Below are 24,864 nucleotides of genomic sequence, written 5' to 3'. Positions count from 1 at the left end.
GTCTGCCGCGCTGCATCAACCGCTCCGAAGTTGATAAGAGCCGAGCGTTCGTGTGAACCGAGAGGCCTGGGGTCAGTGTGGAAAGAGGAGACGAACCCTGGGACGCACGTCTTTGTGTTGAGAAGCACCCATAGCTCAAAATCCTCAGGAGCCTCCGACCTCATCACATTCCCCCACGCTTCTTTAAATTAACCTCCAGCTGCACCTCTCTCTGCTCACTCTGACTCTGACTGAATTCCAAACACAGACACTTTGAGTTTAGTTTTTTTTATCTCATCGTCATTCCTGTCTTACTGTCTTTTCTGTATCTGCCTTTGTGGGCTTGTCATTACTGAGTTTACTGTGTTTGTGTGTCTGTGGTTAGAGGCGGCCCTCGGAGCCCTGGCCAGAGTTTTGAGGGAGGACTGGAAGCAGAGCGTGGACCTGGCAACAACCATCATCTACGTCTTCTTCTGCTTCTCCAGGTAAACCAGCAGCTCCTAACTTGAAACTCATATAGAGTGCCACAGGTTTCTGCATCTGACTTTGTCTCTTTGTTCCAGCATTTTATTGACATAAGGTTTTAAATCGGGCGATTTTGGAGCCTTACTTCTGTGTTTTATTGCTTTGATCTCCTCATGCTTGTGTGTTAAACGTCATGCCCGTTATGCCCATCATGCCTCTTTTGATCGCAGAATGCCGGGATGCAGTGTATAATCACACACTGGAGCGGTATGATGCAGCCGTTTGGTTCTGTGTGAAAATGCAGTGGCGGTTTAAAGGGGGGACTTTGTTGCAGCCTTATAGCTTCATCTCTGTGTAAAAGCGGCCATAGCATACTATTCCAATATTCGTTTTGTCAGTATTAAATGTAATGCGGGTCTTTTGCTCCAGTTTAGAGTGATGTCTTCTGGGGAGTTTTAAGCTGTATTTATAGTCTCCAATTCTGAATGGCTGCAAGGGCCTGCATGATGTAAGTTTTGTCCTGTGCCCATCCCTGCAAGGACTGTCCACATGCAGCCAAAATGTATGCTCGCATGGACAGTATGTGGTAACACATGAAAGTAATCAGACATCCAGCATAGTAAGTAATGTGCTGTGAGGTCAAAGCCAGGTTAAACCTAATAATAAGTTTCTTCTTTCACTTTATGTACACACGTGTGCACAGGCACGCACACACAGCGTTGGTCAATATCAAGCAAGTTCTTATCAGCGATGACAAAGGATTCACTTACTCTACAAGAGCAACATACAAAATAACTGCTTCTGAAATGTAACTACTGAGGACCAGTTGCTTCTGTCGGTCACATCGGCCAACTATGTTTCTGTCCTGCGTTTAGTTAGCACCAATAACACACACTGGTCAATTCAATATGAAGCCAAGCATAAATGAACACTGACTCACCGCTGTCTGTGTTCCAGTTCATCCTAAAGGTGTTCGATGGGTTTTAGGTCAGATCTCTGTGCAGACCATACAGTCTCCTCCACACCAAACGGGAAAACAGTTCTTCTTTATTGAGCTAGCTTTGTGCACGGGGACATTGTCATGTTGAAATTGGCAAGGGACAAACACAAAAAAACATCATTGTTTGAAATATCACTCCATACTAGAGATTTCCGTTCACTGGAACTAAGGAGCCCGAACAAGGAGAAACAGACCCAGATCAACAGTAATCACAAAATATTTCTACATACCTCTGGCTGTTTAGTTTATATTGTCTTATCTTTTAGGTTCAGATTAGCAGATTAAGTCACTGAAAACATTTTGCCAGCTGTATGGTTGCCTCCTTGTGTGCAGTATTTGTACATTTCAGTTGTAACAGAACTGACCCTCGCAGCCAGTCGCCCCTGCTCTCTTCTGTTTTCACTGCTCTCCCTTTTCCTTACAGTAGTTATCCACCTTTGGCAGCAGACCTAGTACTGAAGTTTCACTCTCCAACTGGGGGTTAGGAAACACTAAAATTAGCTCTCACTAGAATAATACATAAACGTCTGTCAGAGCTGATTTAGGCTGCGAGAGGACGTGTACGTCTGAAAACTGATCGTCACTCTTGGCTCGGGTCCATCGCCATGTTATGCTGTTTGGATTGTGAAACGGTTCAAGTTGGACTGATTATAAGTCGGACCAGGACATACTGTTTGACTGAATGTGTTTTGACTTTGACAGTTTACTTTGTAAACTACTTCAGGGGTGACGGATTGGGTCATTTTAATGACAGCTCCCAGCTGGAATCACCAATCCCCAAAAAAGTGGATTTTTAGTTTTGAAAATACACTTTTGGATAAATGGACGTCTTTTTCTCTCTCTTTCTGCTTCTTAATTTCCCTCCTCTAGTTTCTCCCAGTTCCATGGCCTGGTCACACATTTTAAAATTGGGGCCCTGTGCATGAATATCATTGAGCATGAGCTGAAGAGGTACGACCTCTGGCAAGACGAACTACAGAAGAAGAAGAAGGCCTATATCCTTTTCCAGGAGTCATTCAATGGGAAAATCTTCAATCTAGAACACAGCCTAAATAATGTTTGTATAGAAAGTATGTTATTTAAGCTGAGCACAATAGTCAGTTTGGTGAGTTTTAATGGAACAATAAAGAGGACAACATTTAATATTTTTTCTTGACTTATTTCACATGAAGAATTCTCTGAGAACCAAAATCTGAAGAAAGAACATGAGAAGTCTTTCAGAAAGTACCAGAGCCTTCTGACCAAACAGGAGCAGCTCCTCAGAGGTAACTGTTGAAACTTCTTACTACTTAATGATGTCAAAGTCATCTGTCCTACATTTTCCATCAGGCTATGTCTGCATCTTTTTCTGGCTGTTGCAGATACTGGAGTTGTGAGGGTCAGTGTAGTCTGTTTGTAAGACTAAGTTGGCCGTTTCCTCCAGAGTTAATTGAATATGGTGTGCTCTCAGACTGCTGTTGAATAAGGAGCTATGAGCAAACACCAGTCTATTCCCTGTGACTCCAGGTCCGTTTATTTAACCTTTCCAGCCCCTCTTTCCTGCCACGGGGGCTATCGACAAACTTAAATTAAAATGTTGGTGGAGATCCCAGAGTTTCCAGAGTTATCAGACCAGGTTTCCAAAATCATCAGGCAAACCTTCTACAGTTATCAAAGTTTCTAGAGTCATCGGAAAAAGTTTCCAGAGGTATAGGAAAACGTTTCTAAAATAATCAAAGTTCAAGATATCACATTTTCAAGAGTTATCAGGCAAAGTTTTCACAGTTTTCCAGATATACTGGACAAAGCTCTTAGAGTGACAGGGTTGGAAATTAGCACCAGTCATCAGTCAAATGCTGGTAAAATATGTGAGTGACTGCTCAATTTGCTTCAGTCACCAGCCAAAAATGCGATGGCAATCAATTGAGTGGCTGGTAGATTTTGGAATCTATTTGCCACGGTGGCAAGTGGACAAAAAAGTTAATCTCCAACCCTGGAGTTTTTGGACAAGGTGTCTCGAGTTATTGGATATGTTTGGCAGAATTTTTGAGAAGTTTTAACAAAGTTATGTCTAAGACATTTAGACAACTAGACAAGATGTGTTTAATGTAAATATGTGGACATTTAAACCTTCGCTGGAAAAGCGCATTCCACATATTCCTCCATCTTGAATCCATAAGTGAGTTTCAGCTCAATGACTGTAAAAGAAATGATCATTATGAGTCCTCAGGCTGATCCTGTTGTCTCTGACGTTTTTGTCTCTGTAGTCGCTCTGTGTCTGCTGCTGAACCTGGCTGAAGACACACGCACAGAGCTGAAGATGAGGAACAAAAACATCGTCCACATGCTGGTGAAGATCCTGGACCGGGAGGACAAGGAGCTGCTGCTGGTGGTGGTGTCCTTCCTGAAGAAGCTGTCAATCTTCCTGGAGAACAAGAATGACATGGTGAGACAGGGTGGGATGGAATAAAAGGGAAAGGGAGAGTTACTGGAGGTTTTAGATATTATAGTTAAACTGTAAACATTACAAAAATGTGTACTAAATATTTATTTTTCACAAAAAATGCTTTTAAAACACCTACCTGCTTCTAACAGTGTTCTTTTTTAATGTGCACGATGGCTTCTTAATCGAGCAGACAAGACGCTCAAGCAACTCAGGCAACCCATAACCATAGTAACTCACTCAATCCTGCCCGAGTGCACGAGAGGAGAAGGAGAGAGTGCGGCGTGAGGGTGTGTGAAAAGTGTTGGTTGCGTGTGTCAGTCCTGTCAAGTTACTGTATTCAAAATTTTTGCGCATGTCACACAGCTGCTCCATTAACATGTATCGGCCCATGTAAACACATCGTATTAGAGGACCTCCCATGTGAACAGTTTGCCCAAAATCTTCAATCAGATTAAGAAAAGGTGTGTGTGTAAACGCAGCTCATGTTTGACCTCACTAATGCTCCTTTGTCTGAATGGGAGAAAATCCCTGTAGCCAGGTTCCAAAAACTAGTGGAAAACCTGAATTATAGGGCCCCAATACACCAAGCCAACAGTCGGCTGTCGGTCAATGTCGGCCGTCTCTGAGTGTTCGTTGCTGTAGTTTTTGTAATGCATCATTGGTCGGCCGTCGTTTTTCGGCCAATTCAGCTTGTTGAATTGCACGTTATCAGAGCCGGTGGAGCCCACCATCTAGTGGAATCACTCTGATTGGCCACTCAAAGCAGTACGCAAGAATCGAAACAGAAGTGTTTAGAGGGCATGAGATTGTGTTAGTGTTCACTGGCACACTGTGAACATCGTTTGTTCTGTAATCATCAGGTTGTGTTGTTAATATTCTGACTGTCATTTTCCTTTTTTAATGTCAAGTACAAACTACGCAGCCTGCTGGTACAGAGAGTTATTTCCTGTCACACAGGTACAGAACCTACATGCTGGTTGGCTGTGTACTGCAGTCTTTGCGGTGTGTTCAAGTGCAACTTTTTGGCCGACGCACAGGCGACTTGAAGCAACGCAACAGTCTGCCTTTGTCGCCGCTAGTTCTTTGATGTCAGTTTGGTTTTTCTGGGCCTGTAAGAGTGGAGGCTGTTACAGCAGCACATGCTCTTACTGCTGCTTTTTTGTTTTAGGGCTGGGCGATATGGCTCCAAAGTAATAGTTCAATATTTTTAGGCCCATATGCTGATACACAATATATATCTTGATATTTTAAAAATCTCCTCTAAACTGCTGTTGACTACTATAACACAAAACTATAAATGAACAAGTAGCTGCTGTCATAATAATAAAGTTAAATAAAGTCTTATGACAGTAATTTTGAATAAAATGCTGTCATAATCAAGTCACATAAAATATTGTTATTATAAAATAAGTCAAAGTGGAACCACCTTTAACCACTTTTATTTTGAATCACCCGCATCGCCTTGGGCTGGAAATGTTTGTATTTTTGCAGTGAAGTTGAAGCTACCAGTCAACAGTTTGACGTACACAGTTAGCTGAGAGTTAGAGTGCTGCCTTTCAGCTTGAGGATTTATTCACTGTGAGCAGGAAACACTAACGGCTCTCCAGTTTATACATTAATAGTATTTGCAAGTGGCAGTGGTGCTCTGTAGTTGCAAAATGTAACTAAATGGTCTTCATTAGAGCTCTGCAGATACAAAAACACACTGCCCTGTCTGCTCATGCCAACATTAAACTCATTTAAAGTGCCACTGTCAAACATGAAGAATTATTCACACAATCTTCACTTGCTCAAACACAATCGCCCAGGAGAAAGTGGTCTGGATGTGGGTATCTCTCTTAGTCTCTTTGTGTGTATGTCTGTGAGAGGGAGAGAACCAAAACGCCAAAGCAAATCTCATGCCAGTGACTGAAAAAAAAGATGGGACATTTTATACTTGATGTTTGCGATATAGTCATTTTATGTATCCCGTGTGGAACAAGTCGTGATACATCGAGTATTTTCAATATAGCGCTACCCCTAATTTGTTTACATGAGAATGACATTTTTTCCTTTTGTTTGTTGTTGCTCTTTTTAGTTTCATCTTCAAAATTGAGGATTGTTGTGGATTCAGAATTTTAAACCTTTTAATTGCTACACTGTTGTGGCCCACAAGGGATTTACTCAAGTTCCTTTAACTCAGTGTAATAACAAACATAACATGAATCATGGATTTGTTCAGCGAAATAAGAAAATAATCCTGCAAATATTTGGATTTAATGTTTAATTAATGAACTGCTTGTTGGATTAGCTCACCCAAAGTGTTCATTGTTTAAAATTCATGGCGTCTGTGTGTTTGAGGTTTATTTCCTTCCAGAAGAATCAGTCTCCTAAATTAGACCATCGTTACGTGAATGTTTTTTTTAAACAACATTGTCTTGAGAAATTTAAACTAAATTAGTCAAATTTAGAGGATATAATCATTCTTTATTTGTTCCGTAAAACTCCCAAAGTCATTTCAGTCATCTCGTGTAGAAATGCCAGTTAAAACTGCGCTTATCAAATTTCAATTTAATAAACGCTTAGAAGACTCACTCGGCCACGTGTCCCACAGCGCTCGTACAGGAACCTCACCGCTCCGACTTTCCCTAATTCAGACCCACCTGGTTCCAATCTCACTCCGTTTGTGGTTCTTTATCAAAGCCAGACCCTGTTAGGAACTGGTTTTATCTCCATGTTTCCCCTTCAGTGTATCTTTGATTCAGATTAAAGGACCCTTCAGGGGGATTCGACCCACTCAGGCATGTGCCCAGCAGGAAAATAGTCATTTCAACACTTCCACTCAGTTCAGTTTGCACAAGGGAAAAGGGTTTTTATTTATGGACATGGATGTTTAATTGATTTAAAGAAAAGGCTGATCACTCAGTGATTCTGTACTGTATGCCATCGGGTTTTATTTACTCAGCAAACATGTTGTGATTTTCTCCAAATCAGATAAGATGTCAACACAGTCTGATATGTTCTTTCCCCTGCTGCTGTCACTAATGGAAGGGGAATGTCAGTGGTAATTGACACAGGCTGCAGTTGATTATGCAGCTTGAGGTCTGGTTTGAGATGGTGCGACTGGAGCTGGTTTCGCACACAGTAGCAGCGAGTGCGTTTTTTAACTGGGAGCAGGTTGCGTCACTGTGATATCTGGCTGTGGGGGAGACCACAGGAGAGGGGAGACAGACATGTTAACAAGCAGCACTGGACTCTGTAGCAGCGCTGTGTCACACTGACACTCACAGTGACAGCATGCAGTCTAAACACCACCACGCCGCTCACAACTTCACACATCAGTGATCCCTCAGGAGTCACAGTCACAAGTTTGTGTCTGAGTTTTGTTTGGTGTCATCAGCTCAACACCTCCACCTGCCTGTAGGTCATGTGAACCTTCTCCAGACTTAGACCCCTGGCTTTAAAATGGAAAAGGAAATGTGTCCGAGTTTAACTCAGATGTTTACTAAATGTGATCTTAGTGTTCAAAATATTTCCACATAATCATGACAAAATGACAGATGTGTGGGGTGCCTAGTGGCTTAGTTGGTAGGGTGGGCGCCCCATGTACAGAGGCTACGTCCTCACTGCAGCAGCCACAGGTTCATTTCCAGCCTTGGTCCTTTGCTGCATGTCACTCCCTCTCTCTCCCCCTTTCGAACTTAAGCTGTCCTATCTCCAGTAAAGGCGAAATCCAAAAAATAAATCTTTAAAAATGACAGATGTGTTACAGGGTGGTAGAACTGACGGATTGTAACCCAGTCAAGATTTATATTTGATCCACATTTTCTCATTATTATTATTATTGTTATTTAAATGAAGTACAACTGGTTATGTTATAAATGCGGTAAAGTTATTCCATTACTTTACATTGTCTTGATGTTTTTTCATAAGAAATTACATTAAGAAAAAATCTCAGCAAAATGATTTTCAATTTCAAAATAAAATCGATGAATATGCAGGAAAATTCCTTTTTAGAATTAATAGTGTTGTTCGATTGTTGTTATTAATGCATTAATGTGTAAATTCCAGCATCACAATGCTGGAATTTCTAACTTCCTCAAAATACCTTGAAAAATGTCAATATTTAATACCATATTCAATATCATGGTAAAAAATTGAAGTTGAGGACATACAATTGAAAGTTTTTAAGTAAAGATAAATGTACTAAGGCTATACATGGTAAAGATGACTTTTCTAAGCAGAGAACAGCAGAATGACTGCAGTAAACATTAAAAAGCTGAGACCGCCGTGTTGACACTGCGGAAAAACAATATTAAAACCATAGCAAATATTCAGTATCAATATATGTTGATAAATTGATATTTTTGACAACACTATTAGCTATTTTAATCTTGATAGTTACAGTGTAATTTATCATTAAGATTCACTTTGACCCATTCAGTTTGAGAGAAACATTTAAAACAAATGATGTACAATTTAAGAAAATCAGTTATCAGTTAGAGCGTAACACAGGATACATTATATACAAAAATACAGCACTAAACTGAGATAAATAACTTTTTTTCAAGCCATACAGGTAAATCCATTCCTGCCCCATTCTTTATTCCAGACCAGTGACAAGAAGAAGCCGAGCAGTCTTTCTAAAAAGTGAAACATGTTGCTGTGGTTTAAGATAAATTAATATCTGCTGCAGAACAAAGTATTACAAATTAAAACCTTTGTGATTTTAATAAAGCAGTAGACAGTTGATTTTCCCTTCTCCTGTGGAGTGTGTAAATTGTGCATCATCTTAACTCTTCCTCCCTTATCCACAATATCCGCCCGTGCTCTGTACAAATGTCATCATTCAAGCATTTGGCTGTTAGCTGTAAAAAAAAAAAAAAAACTGGCCTCAGTGTGTTCATGATTGTCTTTGGTGTTCTTGGAAATAGTGTTCATACAGGCTGCCAAAAACAAAATTATTATTTAAACCACAATTTAACATTGTTTTGTAAAGAAATGTACAACCCAGGGTTAGACACATACTATAGTGGACCACATCGGTAGAGGTTTGTTGTGGAGCTAGATTTTCAGTAAAATGTGTTGTTACAGATGTCAGCTTGCACTTGGAGCAGAACTTGTTTTACTTGTTCTGTTTGTTGTCTGCAGGCTGAAACCTTTACCGTGGAGAAGCTGGCTCGGCTGGTCCCCTGCAAGAATGAGGAGCTCCTGAGCACCAACTTGCGCCTCCTGCTCAACCTCTCCTTCGACACGTCGCTGCGCAGCCAGATGGTCCAGGCAGGACTCATTCCCAAAGTCTCCTCACTGCTCGGTAATCAATCTGACCGCGTGCTGATTGTGTTTGTCCCGGTGGATATGTTTCTACTAGTTCACTGTGTGTGTTTACAACTGAGGTTGTATGTATTTGTCTTCGCATCAGGGAAACCAAAGATTTCATGTTTTTACTCACAGAAACAGACAGATTTTGAGAAACACGCATCTCTCCTGAGCCAGCTGCAGAGCCTCTAATTTGTTATTTCTGAGGCGTATGTGCAGGTGCAGTTTTTACACAGCACCCAGGCCTCGAGCTGCCTCTGGTGACCATTAGAGCAGTGACCTCCTGCAAGCTCCGGAGCACTGCAATTGGTGCGTCGTCTCATCCGTGAGGTCGTGTGACACGGTCAGAAGCATCTCTGACGAGCCTTTTGAAGCCTCTCAGGGGGAGGCTCGGGTAACGGCGCATAATTAATATAATATATTTGTTAGAATAACATGCCAGAGCCTCTGCACAAATGTTGTTTTTGCAGGAGCAGGCCGGAGAGGTGGAGAGGTCTTCAGAGATTTCGGGAAGGCTGTTTTTTGGGAAGTGGCGGGTGGGGGTTGCTCACTCAGGAAGCGAGGCGCACACATAATATAAGTTAACACTGAAATATTACGCCTGCTCACAGTTTTGACACTGTTGAGTTTGCCTGTATTGGTGTGTTTGCACGTGTGTGTAATGCTCTCTGTATGCCAGCGGATGTGTCATTAATCATCTCTTTTCACTGCTGACTGTCCTCTTTTCAACGGACACACTCTGCACGAGGACTCTGGTCTTATCTCTAAAGAGAGAGGAGAGTGAGGGGGCGTGTGTGTCAGCCTCCACTCTCTCCATCCAGACCTGACCCGAGGTCGTGACCCCTGGTGATAAGATGAAAGTGGAGAGAGAGCCTCCACTTGTCATCATCACCTTCCACTCAAACCATCCCGCCGCCAGCCAAACTCAATAGAATGTAGAAAATTCCTCCTTATTACCTGCATCCTCATTTTTGCATTTACAGGAAATGCATAAATATTTTTTTAATTAATAGATCAGCAGACTATAACTCATCATGTATCAAGTATATAACGCCAAACACACACTGCTTTCAATATCGACTTTTGCTGCTTTTCTCTGTTTTATATCACAGTAATCTGAATATTTTTTGACTAATTTACATCCGTAGTCCCTTGGCAGGTTACAGACAAAGGAAATATCAAGAAAGAAAGAAAATAGAAAAAAAATAATTCATACATAGGATAATAGTGCAGTAACAGTATCAATGTAAACTGTATGGTATGAAGTACACAGTACAAAGTGCCTTATGTATGTGCAAGGTCCAAAATTCAGTACATGTTGGTTGCTCGCATGTATCATGGATCTGGACAGTTGGCTAGACAAAATGAGACATTTACAGATGTTGCTTGGACTCTGAAAAACTGTTTATCTCTTTTCTAATATTTTATGAACTAAAGGTTCCAACCTCGTAACCCATTCTTCTGATTTAAGTTTTGTCATCTGACCATGTTCAGGAAACTTCTGGCCGAAGTCAGACTTCCTATATCCCCCCCATGTGCATAAACAAAACTCGGTCTGATATGGAGTATGTCAGGGCCATAAAGACTGCAGACTTGAAACATGGAGTATAAGCGCTGTCTGCACATGTGCAGATATTTTTGAGTTTTCCAAAACATGCTTTAGCAGTAAAGATAGAACTGCATCCACTGTCTGTGTCTGCACTCATTTTGGAGTATTCTGGTCGTTGTGTGTGGATTTGAGATGCGAGCAGTTCAACCAGTGTTTCACAAAAATCTGAGTAAAGTCAGAACAAGTGTTAAATCCTTAGCTTAAAGGGACAGTTCGCTTCAAAATCAAGCATAAAAAAAATCCTCTTACCTGTAGTGCTGTTTATCAATCTAGATAGTTTTAGTGTGAGTTGGAGAGTGTTGGAGATATCAGCTGTAGAGATGTCTGCCTTCTCTCAAATATAATGGAACTAGATGTCACTTAGCTTGTGGTTCTTAAAGCGCTGAAAAAATAAAACAAAAACTCAACAGCACTGTGTCTTTCTAAAAATCATGACTAGCAGACTGAGCTAGCAGTAGATGCACGCTTCCTTCTTTGCAGTGATTCAGTTTATTGGTGTAGTTAAGTAGAAAGAAAATAGTTCCCACATGAAACTGCGCACAACGAGGTCTGTGGATTATCTTGAGTAACCGGGCTGTGATTTCTGTGAAGAGACATTGCTGTTGAGTTTTTTCATGTATTTTTTTGGCCATAAGCTAAGTGCCAGCTAGTTCCATTATATTGGAGAGAAGGCAGACATCACCAACACTCTGCAACTACCACCAAAACTATCTAGATTAATAAATAGCACTGAAGGTAAGAGGAAAAAATGCTTTGTTTTTTTTCCAGATTATTTTTGGGCTTTATATACCTTTATTTGATATGACAGATGTAGCGTAAAAGGGGGAGGAGAAGGGGGAATGACATGCAGCAAAGGGCCAGGGTTGGAATTGAACTCAGTGCCCCTGCAGCAAGAATACAGCCTCTGTATGGGGTGCCCATCCCAACATTGGAGCTAATGGGGACCCCAAAAATAGGTATTTTTGATTTGGGGTTGACATGTGCCTTTAAATCCCTTATCAGATTTATGTTGGGACCCCTGTCTGGTACCACAGTTAAATACTAAACAATTAATTGATAAAGTTAAGAGGATTGGCAGATTAGTAGATAATATTGATAACCTTGTCAGTTAGAGAAACGATTAGTCGATCATTTTGCAACAGTTTTGGTAATTCATCAGCTGTGTAGTTTTATTTATGAAGGAAGTAAAAGAAGAAGTTAAAGAAGTACTGAAGATTCTAGTGTCAGCTTTTCAAACTGGTTGCTTTTGTCAGTTTTCATATCATTGTTATTTAAATATGCTTGGGTGTGGACTGTTGTCAGATAAAACAAATAATTTCAAGATATCTATAAACATTTTATAGACTGCATAAAAGATAAAGATCACATATTACTCAAAAAACCTAAAAAACCCAAGAGATTAGCTTCATTGATAATGATGTTTAAAACACTATCATTAGTTGCAACATCAGCTCAGTTTTTTTTTCTGCCTGTGATGCAGTATGCTGTCTGTCATGGTATCGCAAAGACAAATTAGGAGACTTGAGTGGGTAGTGGACCTCTTTAAGAGCATTGTGCCCTATTATGTGGTGTGTGATGTCTCCAACGACCAAACCCAACTTGCTTATTTATCCAGAAAATGCAATAACAATGGAGCGGTGCTGTCCGCAGAGCGGGCCCAGACGCCTCTTAATGTGCGCGGGTGTAATTTTACGAAGGTTAGGCGGTTTTAAATCAGGTTGGGGTGTAATTGGAGTTTAGCTCTCCCACTAACTGCCCCTGAACAGTCTAGTTAATTCTTAACAGCTCCCCTTCACCCTTTTTTTCTCTCTCTTGCCCCAACCTGAGCAGTGTTTTGAACATTTAATGGGATCTCTCTCTTCGCCCATAAAGGATCCTCCATGTTCCTACTAGCAAAGTGAGGGAGTCCACAAGGTCTGGAGGAGCTTATTGCCTGTGTGTGTATGTGTGTGTGTGTGCGCGCGCACTTGGTTGTGCATTTTAAGGTATTGGTTGAGGTAAAGGATAGCTAATGAGAAGCACATGTTCTGGCCAATCGCTGGCTGCGCTGGAAGGTCCAGAGCAGCGTAGCTTTAACTTATTAAAGGCAGTAAAATTGATGCTTCCTCCTGTTTTCCCAATTAAAGCTAGAAGCCGTCTCTCCCTCCTGTGATTCCAGGGCTTCACTGAGCACATCTGGATCTAATACTCGGCGATAACGCTCCCTGTACGGCCAGTGACCGAACACGGCTGGGACCAGTTTTAACTGGACCTGGTGGGGGCGTCTGAAGGCTGGTGGGCATTACAGGAGGTCTGTCGGTGGTTCTGGTCCAGCGACGAGCCTCTCTCTTAACACTTCTCTTAATGAAAAGTTCCTGGGTCAAACTCTGGTCTGAACTCTATTAATTCTCCCTGGCTGGCCCCTCCTCTAGGCCTCCACAAACCCCCCAGCTCTGGTCAGAGGTCAAACTCATAAAGGTCCTGGGCTCACTGACAGTCTAACACTCAATCCATTCTGTCTTTATCTTCTGCATGCTGCTGCTGACATTTGATAAGCTCACAAAAACAGAAGTGGCAGGGAATTTAGGCATTTTAATGGACAAATATTAAAGGGTCAGTTTACCCAAATTACAAAAACACATTTTCTTTCTGCATCTATCTGTGCAGATTGTTTTCGTTTTATTTGTCCAGATTTTGATATTCTTGATCTTTTGTCACGTCACAATACAACTGAGGTGAATAGAATTTATGTAGCACTGTTTAAATCTGCATTTATAAGGAGCAGCTTTTGGGGGGTTTCCAGCATATTTTGCTGCCTCCAAGTAGCAAAAAAAAAATATGAATGCAGGTTTTTAAAAATTCAATATGAATGTGTCTTTCCACAAACAGTGTCCTGGTCTCTAAGGATAATCCACAGACCCCAGTGTCCACAGTTTTCATTGGAACTGTTTTCTACCGTGGAAGGAGAACCTATGTAAAGTGTTCACAGCGAGGTCAGTGGAGGATCCCAACTACCAACTGGATCACTGTTCTTGGAGGCTGAAGAGATTTTTCTTTAAATGATAAGACTGGCTTCATTCTGTGAGTTTCTTATTGACAACAATTCCCAAAGACTAAAGATATAAATCTTTAGATATACTATATGTAAGATTTGCCAAAAAAACAATGTACTGAATCATACAGTAAGTAGCAGTCACTCTCAGTCATCACTTTTGACCCACTAGAAGTGTATGTCTGTGTATTTTTCTGCAAAGTCTGCCCTCTGACTGTTTTTTTTTTTTTCATTTTTTTCTATTTGTTTGTGATGTAAACAGCGCTCAGATGAAGCCGGGGCTTTATAAAAATGTAGCAACCAGGTGCGGGACTGTAAACAGCAGGCATTTAAGAGACACATTGCTGGCTCTAGTGAGTAGTTGTTGCAGCAGGACGATTTATGTGGGATTCAGTCAAAAATAAATTTGTGTGTGTTCATGGTAATAAAGTTACACCTCACCTAGTGTCACTCGCTGATGATTATTTTAATAGTTTTTTAATAAAATGGAGTTCTGTGGCAGAGATAAACAAGATATATCAAGCTGTGATACACAAAATACTTTTCAGTAGATAAGTTGGTTTGGCTCTGCACATGAGATTCATTTATAATGAAAAAAATACAGAATATCTCAAGACTTATCCCTAAATGTTGTGATCAGAACTAACAAAATTCCATTAGCTTCCACTGTTTTGGGACTGAAATCTGGAAATCTCAAGACCTGCGCAAATAAGGTAAATATATTTTTGTAATGCAGCATGAAAAGCTTGCCCTTTTCCAGTCAGTAGCCTGCTGCAGTTCCACATTTAACCTTTAAATGTTGTTTTTCCTCTGGTTAGCTGTCCGTGAGACACGACAAACTGAGAAACTGCAGTCGGCCGGTGCTGAGTGTGCAACGAATGCCATTTGAACTCCAACAGGCATCGCTGTTAAAAAGGCCATTCAGCTCATTAATATTTTCAAAAAACACACAGCTCTCCTAGATGTGGTCATTGGCATCCCGCGGAGCGTTACGGCACAACCAGTCATTCATCCATTGACTTTCCTCCTCCTCCTGTGTTTATGTTGCAGCTGACGAGGGCCAGAGACAGCTCAGCATGTGCATTCTGTACCACATCAGCATGGACGACAGATTCAAGTCCATGTTTGCCGACACAGACTGCATACCGCAGGTAAGACTGGCTAATGTACACCGCCAGCAGACCAAGACAGACACATTAGCATCGGCAGCTAACGGCACCCGGGAATTAATGCATGAGAAACAGAGCAAGAGGGAGGGACGCACGCCACATCTGGACCCAAAAACCACCAGAGGACTGCTGCTCAGTCTTTGCTCTCGTTGTGATGACAAGTCTCCTTTTTCATCTTTCCTTTTTTTTCCTTAAAACAGTCGCAATCCATTTCATCCTTTTCTGCATCTTTTCCGCATATTAGCATCTTAATTAGCATTACTAAACTGGGAACTGTTTCTTTTTTCCAAAATTAAATAGAGTTGTGATCATGAAAACTAAGTTTGCCGCTGATGTTCAAACCCCCTCAGGCTCATTTCTTGGTCAACATTCGATCACAACATTTTTGTCAAGTTGCACTCCCTCCTGATTGAGTTGACCCGGTCAGTCGCTCCTCTCATCATCGGCGATTAGCTAAATGCACGTTGTGTTTGTTTGTTGAGATTGGGTGTAAATGTGGGCCAGATGTGGCCAGGAGAGTCTGCTGTTTGTTCAGTGGGTCACGTCAGCAGCAGATCTGAACCCCAGGCTCCCCCATGGTTGAAAGGATGCTGGCGAGCAGCATGACCAGGATGTGACCTCTGACCCCGCCCTGAGGCCGGCTCACTCTCACTCACTACCCTCCTCTGCCTCCATTTCTCTTATGTTGTCCATCCTTCTTTTACTCAGAGCAAGTCCACACTGAGCTAAAAGTGAAGGTGCATCTTTTTCTCTTCTGCTTTGGCCTTTTTGTTCCACCAGTCCATATTGAATAAATACGTATGTAAATCTAGCCTTGTGTTTTAGTGTCAACGAGAAAAACAAGGCTTTTGGAAAACATACAAGACTGATGCCCGCTCAGTCAAGGTCAGAGTTCGTATGACATTAAAAATAAGAAGGCAACTCTCTGAATTTGAAGAATCTAATAATAATAACAAATAGTTACATTCTACAGTTATATACAAATTAAACAGGCTAATTATGACCTGTTCTAATTACACTGGACAGTTTTTAGGAAAAATAAATAATAAATATTTTAAAAAATAAAAAGATTTGTTGTTTTCCACAAGAGCTACATAAAACTCCTGGCTCCATAATAATTTGGAGCAAGAAAACTTGCAGAAGATATCATTCAAAAAGTAAAATAATTCCAGTAAAATGTCTTAAAATTGTCTTAATACTCTATCTAAATAGGTTGGCATTTTTAAAATGCAAGTATTAGTCTGGCCTGTCATCACTTATTTTTAATCACCAAAGTAGTTGATCACTCATTAACTATAAACTGTAAAAAACAATGGCTGTAGCTACCATGACATCAAACATTTGTGGACTGGAGATTGGAATTTCGGTCATCGCCATCTTGTTTTTTTAGAACCAGAAGTGACCATATGCAGTGGAAGTGGATCTGATAGAAAGCCTAGGACACTGTAGGCAGACAGCCTGATATTCAAAGCAGTCACACTCTTACTTATATATAACTTTGAACTCAAATAAAATGTAAACGAGTGAGTTACATAAAAATTCACCCCAGGTACAGTTGTCATAAATGTTAACATTGTCTATAGAGTCCAAACCTTTTTTTTTGTACCAGACTGTAAACATGTTAATTTCTGCTTTAAAATTGGGCATTTTCATATGGGGTCTATAGGGATATATTATATTTTTGGTTTTGGTTCTTCGTGTTGGCTTATTTTTCAGCCTCAGAGGTTGCCGCATGACATGAACATTTATAAATACTGATTTTATCAGACTGACAGCAGCACAACATGGGCTATGTTTTTATTTGGTAAAGATGTAGTATCTCTGTAGCTGTGGTCAAGTAACTACTTTGTGGTTGTTCAGTGTCATGGCAACCGAAAAATCTGAAGAAATAAATGTCAGTTTGTATAGATGATGATGCAGCCCAAGACTGTCTGTCCCACTGTCCACCAGATGTTTGTTGTGGTGAGCATTTCATTGTTTTCGATTAAAAAACATTTTGAGTGCTATTTTCACACTCAAATAATATTTAACATTTGAGCCAGTTTTATTTGGACACAGTCTCAGTGGTTCATTTTTATTCACCCTCATTTTCACCAAAGTCATTGTCCAATTTAACACACCAAAACCTTTTTTGGCCTTTAACTACATGTTCCCTTCGTTTCCCAAACATTAATTTATTTGTCGCAGATGTCCACAATTATAAAATCTGCCACCACAAATAGATTTTTTATTTTGGGAGCTGGACTTTTTATAAGGAGTGCTGTTGACTACGGTTCAGTTATTCATTGCACCACACTTTTGGAGCGCAAAGAGTAGTCTGGGCACAGACGGAGCAGCAAAACATCAGAAATTATCTGTTCATTCTGCTGGGTCTAAAAGTTTGCATTCACTTGCAGCAGCTGCTCCTCTCATCTATTGACATAAGCTCTGCGTGTGCTGCATTCACTGACCCAAAAAGACCTTAGAATTTAGCGAGGGGACACAGAATGATAAAAAGGGACACACACAGTTTAAAAGGAAAAAAACAGAAACTTTACACTCATTCTGTGGGAAAAACTGCGATCTGTCGTGTTTGTAAAAATACATCCTTAACAAACTGCTTCACCCCATTTCCCACCTTTTCATCCTCTCTCACCTATTTCATACTTTTAAGACCCCTCTGTTTTATCACTTTCCCAAGCTGGTGGCTGACCTGCCCCTTTCCCCTTCTCCAGCTTTTAATGGGGTCACTGTTTGGTGCTAGATGTGGGGTTTCCAGATCGGAGATGTCAGTAGTGAGGGAGGAGAGGAACAGAGGTGGAGGTGGAGGTGAAGAGGGGGGGTGGAGGTGGCTGCGTTGGTTGGACTGCTGTGCGGCTTTGGGCCCTGACTGGGCCTCCGGTGGCTGTCTGTGGTAAATAAGCAGAGGCAGGTGCCAGAGAGTCTAGACGGGGCTGATTTGGGGTGCGGGGCCCCTGGTATGTGATACCTAACCCAGGCCCGGCCCAGCCTTTCTCTCTCTCTCTCTTTCTGATTCCTGGCTCCTCAGAGGGAAGCAGTGCACCTCTGCCACCCCGCCGCCCCCTCTCAGCTCAAAGCTTTTCCTGTTTAATGTTAAATCAGTGCAGGAGAGGGACAGACAGACGGAGGGAAGGAGGAGGAGGAGGAGGAGGAGATGGTGGGTGTTTGGGAGTTTGGGAGTTGAAGAATGATGCTTGCCTTCACTTTATCTCCAACACTCTTTCTCTTCCTTACTCAGATTGACTCTTATTTTTTGAAATGAGTTTCTGATTTTGTTTCCTCGCCCTCCTTCACTCTCCAGGACTCAGACCCCAATGTCTGTCATGATTGGAGTAGATTTCAGGGATGCTTTTTAATTTTGAGGTTTTTCAGTGACTAGACGCACACACACACACACACACACACACACACACACACACACACAAACACACATGTTGCCTGTCTTTGCTTTATTGTAGCTCACATCCGATAAGGTTGAACAAAACAAATCCACTAAGATGCTGCACTGTATGGGTTAGGTTTTTCTAACATGACAAACACATGACTACTTCTGTGGTTAACTGTGGTTAACTGACATTTGGAACTTGTGATTGACAGCTGATGAGGATGGTGTTTGACTGCGGGGAGGAGAAGATGGACGTTGAGCTCATCTCTCTCTGCATCAACCTGGCTGCCAACAAGAGTAATGCAAAGGTCATCTGTGAAGGTATGAGCTCTAAAGAAAGGATAAACACAATATATGTGTAAAAAATATGTCATCCCGTTCTATAGTGTTAAAGTCTTTGTCCCTGTTGTCACAGGTAACGGTCTGAAGATGCTGATTAAGCGTGCTGTGAAGCTGAAGGATGTTCTGGTGATGAAGATGATTAGAAACCTTTCTCAGCACAACGGACCCACCAAGGGCCTCTTCCTGGTGAGTGCGTTGTTTGTTTGTTTATTATGATCCCCATTAGCTTCTGTGTTAAGCAGTAACTACTCTTCCTGGGGTCCTCATTATTTTCATTAACAATATTTCATTGACTAGATTACATAAATACACACTCATACACACAGTTCGACTGTTCAATATCTGTAACTCCTATAGATACATGTAAAGTAACAAATGTTTTGAGCTAAGAATCATACATTTGTCCTTTAAACTCAAACAGTTCTGGGTTTCCTTGTGGATGAGCATTTAAATTCTGTAGCATTTTTGAGAACTTTCTGACGAAATGTCAAGTCTGTATGGCTGATTTTGGAGCATATTCATCTAGATGTTAATTATTTCATGGTTACATTACAAACAGGAACTGCTAATGGTACGCAATAACATCACTTTTCATGATGCAGATTCAAAGAAATACAAGCTTTAGAAAGAAAAAACAAATTTAAGCTCAGGTGTAACCCAAAGTTAACCCAGTGATTCTACAGCGACATTATGGGCCTTTACTAAACTCCCTCCTACATCATCTCCCTACCCACTTCTACTGTTTGTGCATTCACATGGAGGGTTTGCCACATTAAAAAAGTATTTCACTCACTGCTGGGAAGTTGGTTAGTCTTTAAATAAAACTAAGCCATCTCTGCAGTAGAAAGACTCAAATATTTTTGAATGTGGTGCTATATGAAAACCTAGAGAAAACCTACTGATACCAGAATGCACTGCAAAGCTCCCACTGGTGAGTGATGTAATGCGAGCTCATCCTTATGACACAATGGCAGGTGGCTGATAGCAACCAATCTCATATTACATATAAATGGTTTACTAAAACAAGTTTCTGAAAACACTGGAGGCGATAAATATGCAATGCAGTAACAGTACTCCTTGCACTTTTGCAAACAAGGAAATTACATGATACAGAGTGCGGAAGGACAGTTTGGAAGAAGCCCTCCATTTCTTCTTTATATTACTTAAGGAATGAAAATGTGTTCATTGATAAGGAAAAGACACAATACAAGTGATTTAAATCTATGAAAATTAGCTTTGATAGTATTACAATTTGGCATGTCAAGTCACCTTTATATAGTCGCTAGAACACCAACGCTGTTCCCTGTCCACTTATATAATGAGAGGTTTACTCTATAACATAAAACATATGGCATACGTAGTAGCAATAATGCCATGAGCCTCTAGATGAAGGTGAAGAACTGGAAAAAAAACAGCTCAAAGTGTTAGAAAAAAATGACAAGGGAATTAGGCACAAAAGTAAAATCTGTAGTTGAATTGTGTTTGTCAGGTTTGTCTATATCTGTACCTTCATTTTAAAAACTCTCATTAATGTGTGTGTGTGTGTGTGTGTGTGTGTGTGTGTATGTGTGTGTGTGTGTGTGTGCTGGTAGGACCACGTCGGCGACCTGGCAGCTCAGATCAATGAGGAGGAGGCTGAGGAGTTTGTGATCGAGTGTCTGGGCACGCTGGCCAATCTCACCGTCCCCGACCTGGACTGGGCGCTAGTACTCACAGAGTACAACCTGGTACCCTACCTGAAAAAACGACTCAAACCAGGTGTGTGTGAAGAGTTTTGTTGTTACATGGTGAAAATGATTTTGGAATATCTTTAAAACCCACTGTTACCGAACACACAATAATGTTTCCGTAAATGCTCCAGCAGGTTAAACCTGCCACAGTTCTTTCATCTATCTCTTTTTAAAACCAGAGACCAGGTCTCTCCCACGCCCTGTCGTAACCTCTAACTCCCTCTGTAGCACACTATCAGTGAAGTGTCACTGGTGGATGATGTGAGGACAGAAAACCGTCATTAAGGGTCTAGTCTTATCTTCACCTTTGACCACTGACCTGCTGATCCTCACTTTTTGTCTGTATCACAGCAGAATTACAAGTCTAGTGTAACATTAGGTCATTTAATCTACACAGCATGATAGGGAAGAATGACCGAAAAATTGGAAGGACTATTGAGAAAGAAAACTGATTATAGAAAATGAGGGTGTTCAGTGTGGCTGAAAATCACCAGCACAACCTTCTTCTTGTTTTTGTTAAGGCCTCTGGGAACCCAAATCACCAAAAACTTTACTAATATGTAATTTAGGGTCTTACATGCATAATAAAAAAGCATAAAAAAAGATCAGACATTATCCTCAATTTGAATTTGAAATATTGTCTTTTTTTCAGTTTCCTTCAGCTGAGTTGACTTGGAGTGGTAATCCCTGATCCATATCACGTAATATGGATAAAGTTGCTCAAATATTTAAAGCCAGCAGTCAGTTGATACTAATTTAAAGGTACTGCAGTTTTTGGTACTTCAGTGTTGGCTATATTTTTAGCCTCAGATGTTGCTGCTTGGTTTTACACCCATGGTGATGGTGTTCTGCGTAGTAAACCAGCCATCTGTCATCCACCACTGAACCCTTGATGAGTCATTGATTGATCTTGAAGTGAGCCACTGGGAATCCTTTTAAACTAAATAGATGTCTTCAGACACAAATGGCAAACAGCCATTTTATTTAAAGCCTGATATTCTCTAAGCATAGTTTTCCAGATAGCTTTGGCTAAAAGTCAGAAGCAGTCAGAGTCAACTCCATCAGCTGAGTCTGGTCACACACATGTGAACCCATATAGTCAAAGAACATGGATGTTTTCCCTGGCTCAGCACTCTGCTGTTTCGGTTGCTATTCCGAGGCCAGATGTTTGTCTTTCTTTGTCAGTCATGCACTCAGCTTGTACTTTTCCCTGATGTCAGGTTCTGCTGAGGATGACCTCATACTGGAGGTGGTTATCATGATCGGCACCGTGTCCATGGACGACTCTTGTGCAGCCATGTTGGCCAAGTCCGGCATTATTCCTGCTCTCATCGAGCTGCTCAATGGTAAGAAGCAACTCCCGTACTGAAACTTTCAAAAGCATTATGAAATATATTTCTACTTTTTTTTTTACATTTTTTATGCTAGGGACTACTGGTCAGGATATCTTGCCATCTGCTACACAGATATTGACTGTTCTTTTTCAATCTGTCTCTCGCACATCCCTCAACCTTTTGGATGTTAAACAATACATTGCTGGGATACACTTTTAAAAGTTATTGTCTTATGTTCTCCTAAAAATAATAACCTCGTTTAAACCACAGTAAAAAAAATAAAAAACGAAATAAATAAAACAGTGTCATTTTATGTGATCTGATCAAATGATCATGTTGCTCACACCACAGTACTACCAGTACTACATCCACTGTATTTATTTCCTTTTCTTTTTTTCTTTTTTTTTAGTTTAAAAATGATATATACATTTATGTAATTATGTTAATGACAATAGTAGGTCTTGGCCTTTTCCAGGAGAAACATATCCAGGAGACTTTTTAATTATTTTGTAAAAAAATATTCTGATCAATTTATGTTATACATGTACATTTTATTGACTAACTGACGTGATGCACATTATTTTTGGGAATATGCCACATGATATACAGTCTCTAGAAGGGTATGATTCAACGTTCATCTATTGTATATAAAAGGGGAAAAAATGCAATGAAGTAAGACTCTTTGCAGATAAATACACCACCACACACTTCTAGTCATGACTGAGAATGATTACTTCTGTAAATGTATAGATTTATTTTTTTATTTTATTTTTTTCGGAAAATCCTGCAAAGTATGTATCTAAAAATGACAATACATACTGAATCAGCACCCAAGTATTTTTAAAAGTATAAAATCAGGAGATGAGCATATTGTCACACTCCTAGGATCTGGCGAAAATGCGTTTGAATTAGGGATGTGCGATATGACGATATTAGATTAGAAGAATTAGAATGTTGCCACGATCTGCCGTCACAAAGAGATAATTGTATAGTGCTACAGTGCACATTCTGTCTGTTGTAGTTCTATGCTCATACACGCGCGACAACCAAACTTTTTGGCTGGACTGCAGAATGGGGCAGACGTAGTGATTTGGTGGCCTGGGGCCATAGGCACATTGCCTTATTTTCAACCTTTCTCTTAATCTAATATGAAATATCCCTGAAAATATGCCTTAAGTGTACTCAGTGATAGTAAATAAGTCCCTGAAGGAAAAAGGCTGGGAACCACTGTACACGGTCCAGCCATATACTAGGTCTTAACCTAGTCTTGTTTTTTTTCTCAGCAGAAGCACACTATTTGCTAGGGTGAAAATGAAAACACAAACGAGTTTGCCCTCCCCCCCAAAAAAATTCAACATCTATATTATTTTACCTGACAAAATATATGGTTCCCATCAAAACAGTGGAAAACAAAATTGCACACACAGATTAAAGTCTATTAAAAAAGATACTTTGGCTTAAATATTCTGTTATTCTTTTTTACTTTAGGGCTATATTTTTTAAATTGGGAAATTATCTTGGTTGTACTGTTCAGTAACATGCACAAAAGTCTTAAAATCCAAAATGAGAAAGAATTGTGATAAAAATCAGGATCATGATCCTGCCTTAAAAAAAATCATGATATGATATTTTTGCCATATCGCCCACCCCTAATTTGAATACATTTTTATATGTAAAGAAGTTGTTTGAAACAGTATGTTTAGTTGCATTTTATAGCAGCGGTTGATATGACTATACAAACAAAAAACAGCTTAAAGTTTAGTTTCGTTAAACCGAATGGATGAACATTAAATTCTTTTCCCACTCTGCCTGTTTCCCCTTCAGCCCAACAAGAGGATGATGAGTTTGTGTGTCAGATTGTCTACGTCTTCTACCAGATGGTCTTTCACAAAGCTACCAGGGACGTCATCGTCAAAGACACACGTATCCTTCTGCTAATTTGTAAAGAACTGTAGACATTTCTGTTCCATTAGATAAGATAACTTTAGAGACACAAGACATCAACAAAGTGCTACAGAGCTTTCACCACTGTTATTTTCACAGTGGCTGTGTATAAAGTTTTTCTGGCCTTCTCCAGAATTACTTTATTTTCAGTCTTTAGTGTATGTCTCTATGGCAACTCATAGCACTGCCTGTATCTTTCCTCACAGTTTACTCACATCTGCATCTCCATAGCAACCTCTTTTAACCCCTTGATTCAGTTGTTTTTAACCCTCCGGGTATTCTAAGCTGCCTGTAATTGTACACAGTTGTGGTCGGTGGCGGCGGCTTGTGTCAAATTACAAATATGCTCTCTGTCAGCATGTTCTGATTGATGTTTTTCTTTCTGCGGGAGGAATATATAGAACAGGAATATCTGATGTAAGCGCCGCTGTGGGAGGAAAGTGTTCACTTCATCACAGGAAATGTAGACAGCGGTTCCTTCAGCCGCAGGGCACCTGTCTTTTGTCTCTTTCTTTCAGTGAAAGAATAACCACAGGACCACCACATCCCCATATTTCCCCCTTTGATCCATTCAGGATGCACAAACACTTGATTGAAGTGTTTGTGCATTGAAGGAGAGATGATGAAATGTTTTCATTCCTTGAGTCTTGCTCTCAGAAGCCCCAGCATACCTCATCGACCTGATGCACGATAACAACGCAGAGATCCGCAAAGTCTGTGACAACACACTGGATATCATCGCTGTGAGTAACTGATGAGGCCACATAAATAATATTTCAACACTTTAATTGAAGGAATTAAGGCACTGGTCCATTTTCTATTTATTACTTGAATTAACTCTTAGTATGAATCATTTTAACTGACAAAGTTGCAGGACCTCAGACAATAGTTTTAGATAGAAATTCACACTAATTCAGTAGTGTTTTTTCTGCAGATGTACTGTAAGCATGGTTGAATTAATTTGTGTAGGGCCTGAAAGGCTGCTGGACCTTCCATTTTCTATGCAAAAGCAAACAGTATTTATATAACACCTGTCAAAACCGAACTTACAAAATGCTATGGATGAAGGGGAGTTGAAATAAAAACAGAAAAAAAGCAGAGAAGACTGAAGTTTTATATTTTATAGAATAAAGAGAAGCCAAAGAAAACAGCT

General features: G+C 40.4%; 1 protein-coding gene across 1 annotated transcript in view; it reads left to right on the top strand.

Moving 5' to 3' along the window:
* kifap3a (kinesin-associated protein 3a) overlaps nt 1–24,864 on the top strand; it is a 49,906-nt gene that overhangs the window by 5,783 nt on the left and 19,259 nt on the right. Inside the window, exons 6-17 of the mRNA XM_042513200.1 lie at nt 365–464; nt 2,315–2,439; nt 2,611–2,709; nt 3,691–3,869; nt 9,000–9,162; nt 14,858–14,958; nt 18,574–18,682; nt 18,777–18,889; nt 20,296–20,461; nt 21,654–21,779; nt 23,592–23,690; nt 24,369–24,454. Of these exons, the coding sequence (XP_042369134.1) occupies nt 365–464; nt 2,315–2,439; nt 2,611–2,709; nt 3,691–3,869; nt 9,000–9,162; nt 14,858–14,958; nt 18,574–18,682; nt 18,777–18,889; nt 20,296–20,461; nt 21,654–21,779; nt 23,592–23,690; nt 24,369–24,454 (1,466 nt within the window). The remainder of the gene's footprint in view (nt 1–364; nt 465–2,314; nt 2,440–2,610; nt 2,710–3,690; nt 3,870–8,999; nt 9,163–14,857; nt 14,959–18,573; nt 18,683–18,776; nt 18,890–20,295; nt 20,462–21,653; nt 21,780–23,591; nt 23,691–24,368; nt 24,455–24,864) is intronic.

Source organism: Plectropomus leopardus, chromosome 3 (genome assembly GCF_008729295.1).
Source record: "Plectropomus leopardus isolate mb chromosome 3, YSFRI_Pleo_2.0, whole genome shotgun sequence".
NCBI classification, from domain to species: domain Eukaryota; kingdom Metazoa; phylum Chordata; class Actinopteri; order Perciformes; family Serranidae; genus Plectropomus; species Plectropomus leopardus.
Note: the sequence above shows the minus strand (reverse complement) of the source record. Positions and strands in the feature narration are given on the sequence as shown.